The 20,055-nt window shown below is 43.0% G+C and overlaps 2 protein-coding genes across 6 annotated transcripts in view; both read left to right on the forward strand.

Moving 5' to 3' along the window:
• Positions 1-6,345, forward strand: part of PLCXD2 (phosphatidylinositol specific phospholipase C X domain containing 2) — a 50,445-nt gene extending 44,100 nt beyond the window's left edge. For all 5 annotated transcript variants that reach the window (XM_081796577.1, XM_060640066.3, XM_060640065.3 and 2 more), the window contains one exon: positions 48-6,345. In XM_081796577.1, the coding sequence (XP_081652703.1) occupies positions 48-207 (160 nt within the window). In that variant the 3' untranslated portion in view covers positions 208-6,345. The remainder of the gene's footprint in view (positions 1-47) is intronic.
• Positions 6,346-11,925: 5,580 nt separating this feature from the next.
• Positions 11,926-20,055, forward strand: part of PHLDB2 (pleckstrin homology like domain family B member 2) — a 229,042-nt gene continuing 220,912 nt past the window's right edge. Inside the window, exon 1 of the mRNA XM_060640043.3 lies at positions 11,926-12,150. The gene's annotated coding sequence lies outside the window, so the exon portion shown is untranslated. The remainder of the gene's footprint in view (positions 12,151-20,055) is intronic.

Below are 20,055 nucleotides of genomic sequence, written 5' to 3' on the forward strand. Positions count from 1 at the left end.
TGGAAGAGTCCTTTTAAACTCTGCTCCCTGCTCTCTCTTCTGTGCAGGAATCTTCCTGCCATCCTGGACTGGGTGAAAACCCAGAAGCCCGGAGCCATGGGTGTCAACATCATCACATCGGACTTCGTGGACCTGGTGGACTTTGCCACTACTGTCATTGAATTGAACGACCTCCTACAGGAGGATAGAGCTTTGGCTAAATGCTGATTTGATTTTTTTTTTTTTTTTAATTTATTTAACTTAATGTTGACTTTGTTGATCCAGGCCAGAGTTCTGAAGGGTTTCCTGTTAGGATGGTCCCTGGGCAGTGATGGGGAAGTAGGAGGAGGAGGGTGTTTTCCCTTCTTCATAGGGCCATTTGGATTAAACTACAGAGATTTTAATTGCATTTTTCCCAAATGAGACTAAAACTTAAGTCCAAGGGAAGAAGCATATCTCATGTGATCAAGGTCAAGGTCTCCCCAGTGGCTCATGATGTTGGATGTAATATGGAAATGGAGTCTCCAGGTTCCATTGAGTGTCCCCTAATTGGCCCAGTTTCCTGTTTTCTTCCAGGATGTTGTATTTGAGCCTGTGAGGAGATGAATCAGAAAGGCATCCTTAGTCAAAGTAATGGCTCATTGCAGGCGTGGATGGCCCTATGGGGTGGCCCTAACATCAACCCAAGGCTTTGAGGGGAAAAAGGGCCAAGCACCAGCTCTCTCTGGCATGTTGAATGTCACCACTTCTCCCCTGAGAGAGTAAGACTTCTTTATCACCAGGCTGTACCAGCCATAATCTGTTCTTCCATAGCTTATGCTTGGGAACTGGTCACCTTCATTCTTTAGATAAATAGTATGTACTGCCTTTGGTATCAGAAATGTGTTTCCCGGTTTTAAAACATTGATCCCTTTCTATTTCTATTGGCCCCTTCTTAAAAGTGAAAGGAACAGTGGTGGAAGAGCCTTTCAGTGTGGGGCCCAACAGGAGATAGACATGCATGTTTGCTGCACGCCCGATTTCTTTGGTTTAAATCTGTAGCTTTCCCCAAAATGGCTGCCAGGTAAACTCCTGCATCATTTTGGCAAAGTCCTTTTTGAAGAATGGGATCTTCAAGCCAGATCTTGGAATCGCATTTCCTTGTTGTCTGCCTAGGACTCGGTCTGTGCTGTGAGACACAACGCTAACGGAAGGAGCCTTGTCTGTGACACCGGGGAGGCAGACACAGGAAGCATGGGAAAGTGCAATGGATTTAAGGAGGAAGCTCCAAGTGGGTTGGGAGCTGTTCTGTAACTCCTTGAAAACAAGACTACCTCGGGGACATTTAGGATGACTTGTGGGTCATCAAGTGAGAAATACCCAGTGTGGGAACTTTTCCAGTTTGTGTCTTGATTGTTCTCCTTTTTGCAGGTTGTTCTGAGCCTGCTAATCACCACTGCATGAGGGCTTTGAAACTCAAGGGGGGATTTTTTTTAATTGGTAAGAGGTACTTACCTATAAAGAGTCCTCTTGTGTTTTATTTATTTATTTATTTATCCACTTATTTATTTATAGATTAAGTATCTTCAGTGCTTCTTACCTCAAGAGCACTCACAAAGGAGCTTCCCGAACTCTTTTCACCCAGGCCCGATGCCGCCCTGATCTTTCTCCCTTCAATAGGACCGTGCATTTCAGCACTGTGAGTGACCTCTGACTCAGCTACAGATATTCCCAGCTCCCCCAGTCATCCTGGGACAGTGTTCATGCGTGGGTGTGGTCCAGACTTGAGAAGCCACTGCCAGGCCACGCACTGGGTCAGAAGATACAATGGGTCATGAAGAACTCTCAGTTCCTGAGGAAGACTCTCCAGTAGAAGGTTGAAAAGGAAGGAGCTGGAAAGAAAACTGGGCATGGAGTGTGTACATACCGAGGCTCCTCAGGACTGTCTGAGGATCCCTAAGGAAATGGCAGCATCTGGATTCTTAAGGAGGAAAGATAAACGTGGAATCCTGGATGGATGTGTGTATGTGTGAAGACCGTTAGGCCACCCCCCCGGGAGCTTCCCATTTCTATTCTTCCGTGCTCACAGCTGGATCTTACCTGTCTCCTGCAATGGCGGGTATCCGGGGTGAGCTACCAAAAGCACACCCCCAAATCTTGGTCTTCCAGCCTCTACTGTCTGTAAAATAATTTAATCCCCGACCTCCAGCTTCTGCAGTTTGAGGAGGGCCACAACACAAATGCCTCTGGGAAAATCTGGTCTAACTTTTCCTGTTCTTGCATTTGAGCCCCCTCTCCAAAGAGGTTCCTGGGATTGTATCATCAAATTTTGGGGGGGCCTTCTCTGGAAAGGGGTAAGAAAGGAAGTGCCCTCACTTTCTCAATTTTTCTTCAATTCTAATATTAAACCCCAGTGACAAGCTCTGAAATTCCTGGCCACCCCTCGGGGTTTTATTTGTGGTCTCATTGTTTCAGTTGGTCTTCTTTTTCACTCTTGGTCAATTGCTAGGGACTAGGTCATTTCCCCTCTTTTAACCCTTTGTTACTTGGCAAAGAGATCAGGAGGCAAGAGGAGAATTATTCTGCTCTGTTTTATTTGAGCCTCAGCTTTGTCCAGGTGCTTGGTGCTACGAGGCCAGGTGTGTTGGCAGGGTGTCTTCAGAGGATGCCAGTGACACCCAAGGGCTGCTGACTGTTCAGTGAAATGTTTACTTGATTTTTGTTCCTTTCGTCTTAAGATACATAACTGCACTTCACTTGGGTTGTAACACTGAAGTGCACCTCAGTGGTTGCATAGTAAGAGGAAAGGCATCAAGCGTGACACAGAAGCACAGAAAATGGCCCCAAGGTCGTGTGCATGGAGTCCTACTCTATGTGGCAAATGCAGGTGTTCACTCCTTCATACTGTTTTGGGTTGCCAGCCTGGCTTGCATTTTGAAATTCTACACAGGAGTTCTGGGAGATAGGAGGATTATTGGCAGTTCGCCCTTGATAAACACCTTGACTTGGCAGAATCTCTGCTCCAGGAAAAAAGTTGTTCGATATAATACAAAGGATATATGCATTCTGCTCTTGGACATGAGGCCAAGCAGAAGACTCAGTGACGGGACAGAGGGAGAGGAGACTTTAGTTCTATGACTCATTCTACAACTGCCAACAATAAAAATGTTTGACCCAACCGCATCATTCACTCTCACAAGATCAAACGAGCCTACCATACTTCCTCAGAATTAACTTCAAGATCAACGAAAAAGCTACTTGATTGAGCCAAAGAGGGCTTTAGTTTCATAGGATTTGGGGCCATAGTTATTCTGAAATGTAGGCCATAGGGATCCTGAAATGGTAACTCCACATGGTTTTTCATGAACTCCCTAGACCATTTGCCACATTTCCATGGCTTTGTGGCAAAGGGAACAATCACAGGTTTCAGTTAGATTGGAGCAATGTTTAAAGGCTTGAACTTGGAGCCTATTAGAGATACCACTGCGGTTTCATGGGCAGAAAAGATATCCTTAGGGTTGGAGAGAGAAGTCAAGATGGAATTGATGGAAGGGAATGATAAATTATTGAGGATTAATTTTTAAATTATTGACAGACCTAAGGATGTCATGCCCCCCCCAAAATGATATATATGCTGTATTAGACTCTCTAGTAATTTATTTTCCTCCTCTAGTAATTTATGTTCCTTAACACTGAGACCAGACCCCTGAATTCTTGAAAATAGTTGAGCCACAGTCCAAACCCAGGATTTTTATATAGACTCAAAAGCACAAGATCTGAGCCCAGGTCATGACCAAGGTTAAGAATCCTGGCTCTCCTTTCGTGACCTCATATTCACATCACAAAGGTTATGTTTCTGTTCAAGAAGACAATGAAGTGAAGCCTTCTAGAATTAAATGCAGTTTTGTGGTGTGTCAGGATTTTCTGTTTCTGTTTTTCTGAATCCTGCCATAAGAAAGTGCTCCCCAAAGAGACATTATTACAACCTGGCGAGAAAGCTTAGTGCTAAGCTAAAGGTGGAGAAACAGAAGAAATTACGACGGAAATGAAACGATTTCTTTTCGTGGACGCAGTAGGGCTACACAAATTCAGGCCGTCTTACAGAATGAATTCATGGCCCAGTTGAAGTTTTTGGAATATTCTTTATTGGCTGACTGTAGATTTTTATTGTTAGGTTCTGGGAAATGGAACAACCTAATGAGTGGGGCACGCCATGAGACTTCTCTCTCATGGCTGAGCAAGTAAGCAACCCTGTGCTAAATCCACCTCGGTTCCTTAATCTGGAATAAAGATGTTTTCGGGTACCTTAGTGATGTTCTGCAAACCTTGGCCAACTAGCTCCCCAAAATGTCAGGTCCCTTATGATTAAATTAAATGCCTTATACTCAGGGGGCGAGGTGTGCAGTTATGGTAATTCTTCCTCGTGTGGCGTGTGTGAAGAAATGCTTTTTGGGTTCATTTCTCAAAAGTGTGGTCTAGGATGACAGCTGGTGCAACATTGGCACCATAGTGATCCGTATAGTGAGATGAATAGAGCTGAATGAAATCTGCTGACACACTTGAGTTCCCAAGAGGGGGCTTTCCCAAATGCATGCTAAACAGTCATGTTATGCCAAAAGGAAGTGCACAGAAATTGATCACGTCAAATGTCCATACGAACAGGAAGTTTGTTCTGTGTGGCATAGAACGTGGTTGTCCCTCTCAATTCCACTAACTTTGCAGTAGTCCTCGGCCCTCGGCCTCAGACTGCTTCCTAGTGTTTGCCATCATGGCTTTGTCACTCAGAAATGTTGCCTTGGGACACACAGGAGTGAATTGATTAGGTGATAAGTGATTTAGCTGGAAACTTCACCCTAACTCCAAATGGTAATGAACAGCTCTTTACTCTCCCAAGAGACTTACTATCTTCTTACCTTCTGGCTTCCCCAGCTTCCTAGGAGAAATAGTGACACAAAAGGTACTATATTGCTGAACTGGCCCTTAACCTGGAAGAATACAGTACAAAATGCTATTGGTGGTGTTGAAATAGCACAGTCTTAAATGCTCAGAAAATATTCTAAGATGACTCTTTCTATCCTGCAGTGGATACAGTGTTCTAGTCTTTTCTCCAATGATACTTATTCTTAGTACTTTTCAAACTCCTTTCTAAGCCACATAGTTTGGATAAAATATTTTTCTTCTCTTTGCTGGGAATTCAATCCCACAATCTTGAGATAACCTCAATAGTCTAGAGGCATTTTCCTTCTCATTCCTTCTGATCTGCACAGAATACCACTCTCTCCTCTCCTCTTGGCCATCCTTGATCATCTGCTGATTACTGTTAATAACAGAATACCGGTGAAATTCATCCAAATAGACACACACATTCAATGAGGCCCAAGCCCACTCCTATCACAGTGGTTTTTATTGCTCCTTACTGGTCCCAAATGCGTAATTCTGACCCCGACACACACATGTGTACGTGCATGCACGCGTGCATGCACACACACACACACACACACACACACACACACAATCTGATTGGGGCCCAGATCTCGGGGCCAATACTTCATTCAAATCGCAGGGGCATGCTCACAAGCTTGGAGCCCAATGAGAAGCACAGCACTTTGAAGTCAGATAAGCCTTCCGTTGCTTTGTATATTTGCAGTTTAATATATGTTATTGCTTTATAGCACTAGTAACACTTCAGTCATGAATCTATAGTATCAACATGATAAATCTTAGAACATATTCTAGGCACGGCGGTACCTTGCTGCTATTATACTTACTAGTTTGCACCCCTGTGTTAATAAGCGTCACATACAGACTGTGTAGGCAGTGTTTGTATTGTGTATATGCCAACTGTTATACTTAACCTCGCCGATCAGCAGTTAGAAAATACAGAGGTTGTCATAGTGAAAATAAGTCTTGGTCAATTCAGATATGATATGTGAATCTGATAAATACTCTGTTAGATATTCTGTTTGTCCTCTATGCTTGTTTTATATTACAGTGCATGCTGTTTGCTAAGTTAAGTAACAAAAAATAATAAAATCAGAATAGTAAATTGTACCAATTTTAAGGTTAAAGTTTGGTACTTATATGCTGCTTGGTACTCTGAAATGTATTTTGTGGCTTAATTATCTTATTCACATACGTTTCACTTGGCTTCTTCCCTACGAGGAAATAATTGTTCAAATATATCTCTCCTTCTTTCTTGTAACCTGGATTATTCTGCTTAATTCAACCTAAAACATCGTAAAGCCAGATTACCTCATTTTAACTGTGAAAAAACAATTTAATAGGTATGATGACATTATGTCTTTTCTTGTATTTTATTTGAACGACCTAAATAGGCTTAAACCTAATAATAAATATAAAGCTTTAGCAGGCATGTTTCCTTGTTTCTGTATACATTTTATTGTTGACCCACTTCTGATCTTTTTTTTTTTTTTAAAGGTTATAGACCCAGTGTCAATCAAATATCTTAGTATACGACTTTGGATGAAGACATTGGAATCAGCTGACCACACCTGCAGTCCCCAAGATGAGCCGTGCACGAAATGTGCACCCAATCTTGTCACCCACCCTTTTCTAAGCTTTGCCCTCAGCACTTCAACCATTTCTGCTAGGCTTTGGCCAGGTCCTGCATCCATATTCTCACCTGACCACCATGGTGAGCCCATGTTACTCTGAGTGATTGCCAAGCACCGAGATAAAACAATGCAGAGATTAGAGTGGGCATCCAATCTGTTGGCAAGGAAGATTCCAATATTTTCTTCATTCCTAATTCTTTTTAGTAGAATGCCTGAGCCCACTTAATTTCAGTGACTTTCTCTTTCTGCCCTATGCCCTGCAAAAATAACAGGGTCTGGTGAAACACCTGTGTATGAATTTAGCAGAAATGAAGTTAATTCTAAGTAGTCATTCATTTCACATAGTTAATGTTACAGCAGCAAATTAGGGACGATTCTATTTCTGTTCAAGTTAACATAGTAATCGAAGAACACATCATAGATTTTTCACCTGTACTTTTAGTCATGGTTAGTAAATCTACCATATGGTCTTTTTTTTAAATTTTTTTAATGTTTATTTATTTTTGAGACAGAGAGAGACAGAGCATGAATGGGGGAGGGTCAGAGAGAGAGGGAGACACAGAATCTGAAGCAGCCTCCAGGCTCTGAGCTGTCAGCACAGAGCCCGACATGGGGCTCGAACTCACGGACCGTAAGATCATGACCTGAGCCAAAGTCGGACGCTTAACTGACTGAGCCACGCAGGCACCCCTACTATATGGTCTGATGGGCTTTCATAAGCACCACTTTCAGTCATCCCCATTGGCTTTTAGTAGAAAATGGCATGATGGAGATAGGTCTGAGTCCCAACATCCACATGGTGTATTTGCAAAGACTACTGCCTCAATTTCTGAACACACACTTGGGTTGAAACATTGCCTCTGTGAAAATGGAGCGCGTATATTATGTACAAATTAATTTTTCATAGTACAACTAGCTTATGAACATTCTATTGAGTACAGAAGCTGGGGCAACAGGCATTTCAGAGATGCATAGCCCTGTGTTTCTATCCCAGCTCTATCACATCCCGACTGTATAACTCTAAACAAAACTAACATCTCTAAATATACAGGATATAGGACTAACAATACCTGCTCTGATGGGTTTTTGAGAAGTCTACAAAAGACACTATACAGAAAACATTTCATCACACAGCCTGGCACACAGTAAACTCTCAAGAGTAGTCAGTCTTAGTATTGGGGGTGGTGACTTTGCACCCACCCCCTCCAAAGAGTACCTGGCACAATCCCTTCAACATGGTTGACTACTAACTCTTGTGTTTATTGCTAATGACTTAGCAGGAACTAATTAATAAGAAGGAAAGCAGATAAATTCAGAGAGTGGAAGAGAAAGTTGCACACTGGACTATCTGTGCACTGCTCTGAGAGTGAGTAGGGTTCCCACCACTGGTGGTGTGCCAGATGATGTGAGGGGGACGATGGTCATAGCTTTGAATAGAATTTATATCATCAATCACTTAATCATCCTGATTAGTGGAGAGGAAAGTCTCAGCTTAGTGACGAAAACTCTCTAACCCTTGTTTTTCTAGCAAAAACAACAACCCCAAAAAGGCCAGTAATATCCAGCTAACATTTAATATAATTTTGTGTGCATTTTCTTTCTTTTATGGTTACTCTTTTATGATTACCTTCTCTCTATGGCAAGTGATACTGGGTTTTTCAACAGTGATATAAAATTTCCTTAAGTTTTTAAAAAAATTCCACTGTGAAGCTATGGGAATGGCCTTTGTTTATGATCCTTTCCAGGCTGAAAACCACCATAGTTGATTCCACTGCACGCTTTTGTCAAGAATTGGGTTTGGCCATGCTCTTTTCAAACATCCTTAACTAAGTAAATAAGTATATAAACACACTGTTATTTGAGCTAGAAAACCACCTCTTCTTTCATAAGGAGACTCTCAATGTCTCCTGTAGAAGTCTGTGCCCAGTCCATGCCCTCTCTCCGTGCCATCCAGTGTGGCAGGAGAAAGGTGCCCGAGTCACTTAGTCCTATGGATGGCTGCGCTGGAGATATGTGCAATGCAGAGACCAGACCCTGCTTCTTTGACTTGGAAAGTGAGTCCTCTTCTGTGAATCCCTGAGGTTAGAATGCCTGAATGCTCTGGATTTTTGTTTTTTTTTTTTTTCTCCCCAAAGGAATTCTTGATCAGCAGTATGTTTTTTTGTTTATCCCTCTGCAAATCTGCTCACTGTGACTGAAGGATTGTTATTATCTTTAAGACTTGAAACCTTTCATTCTCAGAGAGGGTAGAAGGTTGCAAGGGAGGAACAGTGTCCAAAGCCCATGTGCCTCAAACCTCACCCCGGATGGCCTGGGCAAGTGCAAGTTAAACAAAAGTGCTAGTCAGACCAGGGTGTTTGCACAGCTGGGCAGTGTTTTTGGAAAGCATGGGTGGGGAAAGGGGACACAGAATTGTCAGCCTCTGTCCAGTAGCATCATGCAACTGAGAGAAGCCTTAGGCAAGCAGATGGCTTTAATCTAAGAGGCCTGATGTCTAAAGAATGGGACTTATCCTGTGGAGAAAGGCCCTAAGAAGCAGAGCTCTTATTGCAAAAGAAGGCCACTGAAAGCTATTCTTTGTTTAACCTCTCTGCTTTGTGGCCTAAAGACTTTCCTGCTTTGACGCTTAATGGGTGTTTGCTCAATCTGGGCCCAGGAGTCTCATTTGTAGGCCTCCATGAAGTATAAATGGATCTGGAAGAAGACATTAGACTGCCTTTTGCAAAAGCTCCCCCCTTCCCCAACAACCTTGCAGGTTTAGAACTAACCTGCCACACATCAGACGGTTCAGTGGTCTATTTCATTGGTGCCAGAATGCCCTGACATGACATACAAAATTTTGGAACTGGAGCACCTGGGTGGTTCAGTCAGTTGAGTGTCCTACTCTTGATTTCAGCTGAGGTCATGATCTCACAGTCATGGGATTGGGCCCCACATTGGGTTCCACGCGGGGCATGGAGCCTGCTTGGGATTCTCTCTCTCTCTCTCTCTCTCTCTCTCTCTCTCATCTCTATCTCTTTCTCTCTCCCCACGCACCCCTGCCTCTCTTCCCCCTCTTCTTTCTCTCTCTCTTTCTCAAAAAAGTAAAATAATTTGAAACTATGAACTATGAGCACATCTTTCTAATAGAGAATCCATAGCTCTCATCAGACTCTCAAAGGAATCTATGATTCTAAGAAATTTACATACCGCTGTCTTTCAAATATTTGTGAGAATTAACTATCATTTCAAGGTTGTTAAGCAAGCAAAGATGGCTGACATAGGCTAGCTCTAGAAGATTTTGGTCTTTCCTATTTAAAAAATGAACTAAATTAAGACTCATGTGAATTTGTTGATTATGGATGCTCTCTTTCAAGAGGTAAGGTTGGATAAAAGAAGATAAAAAGGAACAGACTAAGCAAGTCCAAAAGACCCTAAAGAATGAGAGTCAGATGGGCTCTAGAAAGAGAGGGCAGTGGGAGATGGAAGAAACCAGGCACAGGAGCAGATATGGAGGCATGGCTGGGTATCCCACACGAGTCCAAACAACACATTTCAGAAGGAGGTGGACAGATTGGAGCCTTTTCAGAGAAAGGCAGCTAGGAGGCTGAAGGGTCTAGAAGCGGTGTCACATGAGAACTGGGGATGTTGTGTTTAGAAAAGACTGAGAAAGGGGAGCCTGGGTGGCTCAATCGGTTAAGCATCTGACACTTGATGTCAGCTCAGGTGATAATCTCACAATTCGAGAGCTCCAGCCCCACACTTGGGATTCATTCTCTCTACCTCTCTGAGCCTCCCTTGCTCTCTCATAATAAATAAACAAAATTACAAAAAATAAACTAAAAAAGACCAAGAGAAACATGATGGGGATATCTTCAATTATTTTTGAATTGTTGTATGACTGAGATATTAGAATCTTATGAATTTAATTTTTTTTAATTTTTTTAAGTTTACCTATTTTTGAGAGAGAGAGAAAGAGAACACAAGTGAGGGAGAGACAGAGAGAAAGAGGGAAACACAGGACCTGAGACAGGCCCCAGGCTCCACGCCGTCAGCACAGAGCCTGATGTGGGGCTCGAAACCACGAACCATGAGATCATGACCTGAGCCACAGTTGGACGCTTAACTGAGAATCTTATGAATTTAGACGTAGAAGGGACCAAAGAACATTTGTCCAGGTGCTAATATTACAAGAGAGAAAACTAAAAGCCAGAGATAAATGACTGGTCTAAGGCAGTGCTGGAACTGGTCTCTGAGTTTCCTCCCAGGGTCCTTCCCCATCATTTGCAACTGCCCCCCTGAGTGTCTGATGTTCAAAGAGGAACTAGACTCATGGGTTGCCATTTCGAGAAGGTAGAGCTCACCATCAGGCAGAATATTTCTGGTTCTCCCAGTTTTCTATTGCTGCTATAAGTCATCACAAGCTCAGTGGCTTATAGCAACACAATACAAATGTATTACCTTTCAAGTCTACAGTCAGAAGTCTAAAATGGGCCAGCAGGGCAGTGTTCTTTCTGGAGGTTCTAGAGGAGAACTCATTTCCTTGCCTTTTTGGCTTCTAAAAGCCACCTTCTTTGGCCAGGGGCCCTTCCTGACTTCTTCAAAGCCAGTAGCGTGGCATCTTCAATCTCTCTCTGACTCCACTCCTGTCACCACGTCTCCTTTGATCCTAGCATCTTCTGAGGCCCCCTGTGATATACTGGGCCCACATGGACAACCCAAGATAATCAATCTCCATTTCCAAATTCTTAGCTTGATCCATCTACAGAGTCCCTTTTACCACGAAAGGTGACATATTCACAGGTTATAAGAATTCAGACATAGACATCTTTGGGGCCTCTTCAGTCTACCACCGAGTACTACGGAAAGTGTATGGACATTGGACATTGGTACTGGTTTTAGAATAGTGAGTTCGAATCCTGATTTAAGCACCTACTCATTGCATGACTACTACCCCTTTGAGCTTCTGTTCCCTCATCTATAAAATAGGAATAAAATTTCAAGGTTCAAGTAAGTGGCAGCCATATTTGTTCAAGGAATTTCCAAATGATTCTCACCAGGTAGGAATTCAATAGAAGAAATTCTATTAAATGAGAGATTTGTTAAAATGACCTTGAAATTGCATTCTGAGATTGCTACAGGAAAAAGAAGTGAAATAAAAGGTATTTTTCTCCCATATATACCTGTTTACTTCACAGATCCTGTTGAAAGGTCACTGCTTTTCTGGATAGTCAATAGCTAACAAATCTGCTTTCTTCCCCTGCAGTGCTGCTATCTGATTCTGTCATCCAGATCGCTGGTTGGGCTTGAGCAGGACTGAGAGCCTGGACTGGTCTGTAATGATTGGCCAGACCAGGCAGCTGAAACCAGCACAGGTTCCCTCCTTCACATCTGTCAACATACCTGCTTGCAAGCAAGTTGCAGCTCGTGACCACTGTCCGCAGGGGCCAGTGAAAGCGGGAAAGGAAATGGAGGGGAACACCTTGATTTTGTGCTTGAGAAAAAGTGAAACCCTGTGTTGATGCTTCTTACCATTGTCCCAAACTCTTCGGCCAGGATTGAAACAGTCGTGGGACACCACTGCTGAGTCAGGAAGGAAGTTGAGAGAAGAGTCCAGATTCCAAAAGCAGCAATCAAGGTAGGCCATCTGTCTGGTCATGGGCCTTTCTCTCAAGATCACAAAACAGGCATTTTGCCCTGCCTTGTATCCAGAGCGTCTCTGATGATGGTCTACTGAAGGAGATGTATTAGTTGTGGGTGCATGTTGAGAGAATTCAATCATCCGTCCACCAACGTGTTCTGCAAAGTGGTTGTATTTTTCTTCCATCTTCTTTCCCTTTTGAAAATTGTTGTGTTTCCTCTACATATTTCAAAGGTTTAGAAAGTTTTCTATTTTTCGTCATAAAAATTGTATTTGTGATTTCATGAAATTCTTCCATTAGTTATGACTCTTCAAACATGGTTTTGTTCCAGATTTTGCTGGCGTAAGTTCTTTCCACTTTCAAGATATACCAGGACAGTTTGCATTATAATTCTGAGGAACACACTGTCTACGCAAAAAGCTTTCGAACTCGAGCGATAGGATTTCCCAGAAAGCCATGTGCATTATTCGGCTCTGGAACCTAAGGAGTTAAAAGTCTTCAAATTGCTGGAGCAGAATCAAGTCTATTTACCTAAGCTTATCACCCGGGGTGACCAGGTCAATCATTTACTGATGAAAGGCTGTTTCCTAACTTTGACAGGAGACCGCTAAAGCCCATGCCTATCTCTATAGAAGAGACACAAGGCAATGTAGCAGATAACTGTTCTCTGCAGTGATAGCTGACCAGAGACATTTTTATCCTACACAGAATAGTAAATGCCACGGGCTCCTTCCTAGCTCAACAATAAATGAACACGAACGAGACTCATGAACGAACTGAATACCTGATGTCACCTCAGGCATAAGAGCTTGTGATTTTGAAGAAGCTTCCCTTACTTCTGGAGGTCTAGAGAGAAAAAATTGACCATAGAACAAGTTAGCGAGTGATTCTTGAGGGGGGATAAGATTATTAAGTAATTACCAAAAAACATGGAATTTTTCTCCTTCAAGTCTACACATGCCAGAAATACGTTATTTTAAATAAACATTTAGATCTGAATACAACCCCTCCAGAAATGTTGTCATATTGTTACCCATATACTTGACAGGTCTGTGCAATGGTTCCTAGCTCTTCCACTTTTAGAAGTATGGTGAAAGAGAAGCTCTATTTTTCTGAACTCCCTTTAGGAGAGGGATCGGGCAATTTATTCAACAAGGTAATGTTTGACAGTATTTTTGTCAATCATTTATGGAACTGAAGTGAATCCCCTTTGGTGCGGTTTGTGGCCGGAATTTTTATGTGGCTCGGGAAGTTAACTAGATGCAGGAGTCTAAGCCACTGCAGAGGGTGGCCTGGACACAAATCCCATGTGTGATTTGGGCTGAGTCTGTGGCTAACTCCCAGGAATGTGGTGAAGAATTATGGTAACTGATACATTTCTGTGAAGATATTAACTCTGTAAAATGTTAAGTGTGTGTCTGGCTGGTTTCCAGAGAACGTTTGTAGATAGTGCATGTGATGGAGGTGGTTTGGAACTGAGGAAAGTGTGCCAGAGCATTCCAATGCATTGGCCAGATTTACCCATAATCCCTTAGGCTGCCTTAGAAACAGATAGGTCTTATCTGTCCTTTCTCTGCAGCATCTGGAATAGGCCAAAACACTCGTGGCCCTTGAGAATATATCCAGCTTTTCTTCCCATTTCATGCATATTGGATATTAGGTAGGGGGAGGTTATTCTCAGGATTGACTAAACTAGATAGACAGTATTAGTCCTTTTACAAGTCAGGAAATGAGAACTCAGAAGTTAATTCAATGTTTATTTATTTTTGAGAGAGAGAGAGAGAGAGAGAATATGTGGGAGAGGGGCAGAAGAGAGGGAGACAGAGCATCCAAAGTGGGCAGTTAGCCTGACATGGGGCCTGAACCCCCAAACTGTGAGATCATGACCTGGGCTGAAGTCAGACGCTCATCCGACTAAGCCACCCAGGTGCCCTGAACCCAGAAGTTAATTAATTTGCCCATGTTTACTCAGTCAGAAGCTGAGCCAGGATTCTACCAAATCCTGCCTCATTCCCTATCCAATGCTTTTCCAAGGCAGTCGTGGAGTTAAGCACATGCAGGAACATAAATTGTGGGTGTGTGGGTGTTGAGAGGGCAGTCACCTAGGAAAGCAAGGCTGACTAACAAAGTCAGAGGTTTTCCACTGGCCCTTGGATGTGCCATGCCGGAGGCTAGCTGGGTACCACTATTACCAAAATGGCAGCATGGACTAGACTAGACCTTCTGCAAGAGCAAGTAAAGGGAACAACGGGCTGGGAGCAGAGGGAAGTGTTCCCAGTCCCAGGAGTGACAGTCACTGCAGTCTTTCCAGTCCCGGATATTTCTTCCCCCCCATCCCCCTTCTTTCATTCTTTCTTTCTTTCTTATAATGTTTATTTATTTTTGAGAGAGACAGAGACAGAGTGCGAATGGGGGAGGGGCAGAGAGTGAGGGAGACACAGAAACTAAAGAGGCTCCAGGCTCTGAGCTGTCAGCACAGAGCCCGATGCAGGGCTCAACTCATGGACCGTGAGATCGTGACATGAGCCGAAGTCGGCCGCACAACCGACTGAGCCACCCAGGTGCCCCCAGTCCTGGATATTTCTTAAGTAAACCGAGGGAATTTTCAGGCTAGATCTCTGCCCCTTTCTATTCCAGAGACTCAAACACATGAGCCCCAACTTAAGTACAACATTTGAACTATTTCCAGGGAAACAAATGACACCATTCCAGTCCTTCTCTGGGAACGAAAATTAATAATTACAATTTCACTTCACCTTAGCTAATCTCTACTCATCTAAATCCAAGGGATTTGGGCAGACAGAGGCTTAAAGCAAGAGGAACCTTCAACAATCTATCATATCGAGGTTCCCAGTATCTGCAGCCCAAAGAGGCCCATGTCAGCTTGGAGTCCAAATGGCTTACAGCTGTCATTCAAGCAGTGAACCAGTAAGGCACAGCAGCAAATCTCCCTTTTCTCCCAACCTCCATTTTGCTTTTGTTTGGATACATCCTAAAACTTCCATTAGCTGTCTGGCAGAAATTCCAAAGCAGCCACAATTCCTGAGCACTTACAGGATCAAGATAAAGAAGTGCCATCGTGAAATGTGGTTGGCTGAATATCTTTGAACAAAGAATTTCTTCTTTTTCCAGACCCACCTCATACTTAAGCATGTGATAGCAAAGGCATTACAAATAGAGATCGCATTGTCAAGGCTACTGACTAAATACCCTTTCCTGATGCAGCTGACCCCACAAGAATTGTATTCACATGCTATCATTTTTGCTAACTAAAACATTAGGATAAAGAGGAAAAGTTGAAGCTGAAATATGAGGACGCATAACAACATTTCACCTTTAACCAGTGCCTATGACGTGCAGGAAATGAACTCCTGCCTTTTTATCTACCTTTTAAAAAATCTAATCCTTATAAGAAACTTACGCAATTTGCTCAGTTCTCGTATATCAGACAGGTAGTAAGATGAGGTGAAATTTGAGTTGGGGTCTGCCTGGCCAAAACCCATGTTCTTTGGCACTCTGTTTTGGGAAAAATACTCAGCAGTGTCTATACTATTTGTATTCTAAGGGTAAAAGAGTATGGAGTCCTTTGTAAATTATTAGCTTGGATCCTCAGGGCACATATTTATGACTCCCTCAGCCAGGCATTCTTGATCCCATACAGGCATAACATTCAACATCACAGTGGTTTTCCTCTCCTCCAGGAAAGTAACAAGAAAACACACACACACACACACACACACACACACACACAATTGCCCTTACATCAGTTTTTCTATCCCTTTCTGAAACCGTGAAAAAGAAAATTGTCCTATCTCCTGGTTTGCGAACATTGTTTTGTTTATTTGTTTGATTTAAATGTAACACAGAGACAAATTTTTTCACTTATTGTACCCAGATTTTTTATTTCTGCGAATTTCTCTCTTTGGGAAAGTTGAATATGTCGAAAGTTCCTAGTCTGGTTTTATTTAATTTCATCATAACCCTGTAAGAAGGGTGTCATGGTAAAACGACATCCTTTCAGATAAGGAACCTAAGGCTCCATAAAGGTGAGTGCTCTCTCAAAATCACTCTGCTAACAAGTCCTATAGGCTTAGGACTCCAAATTCTTCGTTCTCTTTTTTTTCTAACAAACAAGCAGTTCCCTGGATCCTTCAGGCTTACAAATGGTGGGAATGGGACAATACAAGCTATTTTCAGAAATGAAAAATGCCAACTGACTACATAGCCTGTTCTCAGGCTTCAGAGACCTACTCAAATGTTGATTGCTTTGCTTTTGGCGGAGATTCTATCAGGTCAGTGTGGTAATGTTACTCTAATTAGATTTTCATTGAGTAATGGAAATGAAGATACTACTTGATACTTAATAAAATCTGCCTTAAAGGCAAATTTGTTCAACCCATGTGCCCATAAGCAAAGAAAAAGATGGAAGGAATTCTTGCTGGGAAAAAGCTAAGAAACCACTCTCTTCTCATTGGCTATATGCCTATAGGACAATATATGTAGGTAGGGGCTACAGGGCCCCCATAGCGTCTCTTGATATACACAGTTCCTCTCTTGGTTAACTCTATGACCAGATGGTATCTTGTGAGTCAAGAAGTTGCCAAATGATAGGAAACCCAAGAAAGTCCTTCTTCAAATCGGGAATCTGTCATGGGTGTGTCCCCGATACCTATGGAAGCCAGCTAACGTTACAGGAAGCTTTCTTGTGACTTACGAACTTCATTTCGGTCCTACGATGCTCTGAGGAGTCAGGGAGCCCTGTATCAGTTGTGCATCTGCAGGTGGCCGAATGTTTTCTTATTCCTAATGCTTCACTGGGAACTGCTCCCAGCTGGCCATCTGAGTCTCCATCCCATGTGACAGTCTTGTATGTGTCCTTGCATTGGGGTTAATGTGCATTTGCATTGCACTTTTTGTCCCCATCTCCTTGCCCTCAGAGGCTCTAAGGGTGCAGGAGAACCCATATGCTCTGGGAAATGAGCAAACAGAGAGAATGAAACCTCTGCCCTGCTCCACGCCAACTTGTTCCCCTCCTCTCCACAGTTCCAAGGTCAAGTTTCCCTTGGGAGCAGTTAGGAAACTGAAGGTCACAAAAAGCTGGCAGTTCACGGTGCCTTGGAGGGTTTCCCAGAAAGCAAAATGAAAATGAGATTGTTTCCACATAAGAACTCTGTATTTGGAGGACAGGATTCAGTCTGAATTTGCAGTTTCACTGTGCACTTAGGTAACCCCCACAGTCTAGTTGTTTTTCTTTTCCTAAAGTCAAAACAATATCAAAAATATTTCCTGCAGAGAACTCTAGGCAGAACTTTTTGTCATCGCTGAGCTGATGTTTTCAAGGATTCATATCTTAAGACAAACACTTTATGGTGTGTTTAGCTGAGGCTCTTGTGTCTTTCTGCATAATGACGGCTGTGCATGGGGCCTGCTTTATTGTAATCTCATTAGATTTCACAGTGTAAGCAGCTGGAAGCTTGTGGTTAGTAAGTGAGCAAGTTGCAAAACGAAAACAAAAACAAGCAAACAAACAAAAAAACCCAGAGACCACACAGAGGCCAAGCAAAGATGTTGCAGTGAAGGAACAGATGGTAGGTTCTCTATGACCCGAAGAAGGTCCATCCTTCAATCCTGAAAAGATTTGCCCTCAAGTTCAAGTATATGTATTGCACAAAATTTAGCTTTATTTCCTGGACCAGAATCCTGAGTATAGGCAAGAACCAATGGCTAGACGTCCCCAAATCTGACTGTTCACTTCAAAAATTCATCTCATTTTGTTTCTCTCTGCAAGATGGAAAAGCCCTCGATAAGAGGTATTATTATAGAATGTAGCTGTTTTGGTAACTCATAGTCCAAACAACAGAACATAAAACATAGCCCAACAGAGGCATTCTGGTCCTGACTCCACCAGTATTTTGCTCTGTGGGTTTTGAACTTCTTGGTGGTGACTCAGTTCTTATTCTTTACTCTCTGCATCTTCCCTGTGAATAACCACAAACATTCATTGATGGGTCATCAATGGGTCATCCTCAGTTCTGCTAGAGTCACTTACTCTTTCCGAGAAACACATTAGGCACTATTTTCAAGACAAGATTAAATAATCTTGAAGGTTTTTAATTTATCAAGTGAGCCAAACCACAGCCTCCTTAGAGTCCCCTGTTTGGGTGTGTGTGTGTGTGTGTGTGTGTGTGTACTTTTAATTATTTGTACAGTCGTCTGAAGATTACGAGTTCTCAATAAATATTCATTGATGGTAATAAATTGGTAGATGACTGGAGATTTTGTAGAGAAAGTGATTTATCTTTTTTTTTAATTTATTTATTTTAAGAGAGTGTGAGAGAGTGGGGGAGAAGCAGACAGAGAGAGGGAGAGAGAGAATCCCAAGCAGGCTCCACACTGTCAATGCAGAGCCCGAACTCAAGAACCGTGAGATCAGGACCTGAGTGTCATGATAAATAAAGAGTCGGACGCTTAACCCACTGAGCCACCCAGGTGCCCCTGTAGAGAGAGTGATTTTAAAAAAAGAAAAAACTTTGTCATTGCCAGGGATGACTAAAGAAAGGACGAGAAGTATCAGCCTATGGTGTGGAGGGAACGGTGCGTTGAAGGTACCTTGCTCTCTGGACGTGCAGTAACAGAAGAGCACAGCAGATAGGAGACTGGTTTTGTCTGATTCTGTTACTGCTGCAGCTGACGGTGCCACACTGAGCAGATCACTTCAGCTCTCTTGGCCTCAATTATCTTTCTTCTTTTTTCTTTTTTTTTTAATGGAGATAAGGAGGTCCGCATGTATTCTTTTTTATGGTCTCCTCTAGTTGTAATATTCCATCTTCTAGGAAAAACTAGAAAAGTTAAGATTGACAGTTCTTTTCAAAAGAAAATACATTGGGGGGCGCCTGGGTGGCTCAGTCGGTTGAGCGTCCGACTTCAGCTCAGGTCATGAACTCGCGGTCTGTGAGTTCGAGCCCCGCATCAGGCTCTGTGCTGACAGCTCAGAGCCTGGAGCCTGCTTCCGATTCTGTGTCTCCCCCTCTCTCTGCCCCTCCTCCGCTCATGCTCTGTCTCTCTCCATCAAAAATAAATAAACAGTAAAAAAAAAAAAAAAAAGAAAATACATTGGGACACCTCAATGGCTCAGTCGGTTGAGCGTCTGACTTCGGCTCAGGTCACGATCTCACAGTTTGTGAGTTTTGAGCCCTGCATCGGGCTCTGTGCTGACAGTTCAGAGCCTGGAGCCCGCTTCGGATTCTGTGTCTCTCCCTCTCTCTGCGCCTCCCCTGCTCATGCTCTGTCTCTCTCAAAAATAAACATTTTTTAAAAATTAAAAAGAAAATACACATATGGTTTTTATTTCTCTTGAGCCACTTTCCCTACCTCTCAGGCGTGTGAACTGGGAGGAATGAGAAACCGCTACAAAGATCTCAGGAACGAAAGTCCGAGGTTGTTATAGGATTGGAGAGGGTGGGCATCGATCTTTTCTGGAGAAAAAGCCCACTCAGCTGGAAAATCGGAGGCAAGCACCTCTGAGTTCTCTTGTCCAGCTGCCACCAAATCCGGCGCGGACACTCAGCTTTGCCACACCTGTCACTAACGTGCGCTCCAGCCAGCAGGCGGTCATGACTATTATCCTCCCTTTGTAAACAAACAAAAGTCCTTAAAGGTGACATGATTGCCCAAGGTTACAGAAACATGGCAGTGAGTCAGATGGAACTGTGTGCGTTGGTGACATTACAAGCAAAAGGCGGAAGAGTGAGGGACAGATCGGCACCTCTTCTTAAGTTCACAAAACAATGGTCAAGGACTCTGGGAGAGCTGCAAGTTGGCTCTGAATCGTGGGATCATTCTCATCCTCCTGCCCCTCCCGGAGTCCCCTCCCGGCTGCCCTGCCCAGGGTTACTCACCCA

Source organism: Panthera onca, chromosome C2 (genome assembly GCF_046562875.1).
Source record: "Panthera onca isolate mPanOnc1 chromosome C2, mPanOnc1 haplotype 2, whole genome shotgun sequence".
Classification (NCBI taxonomy): Eukaryota; Metazoa; Chordata; class Mammalia; order Carnivora; family Felidae; genus Panthera; species Panthera onca.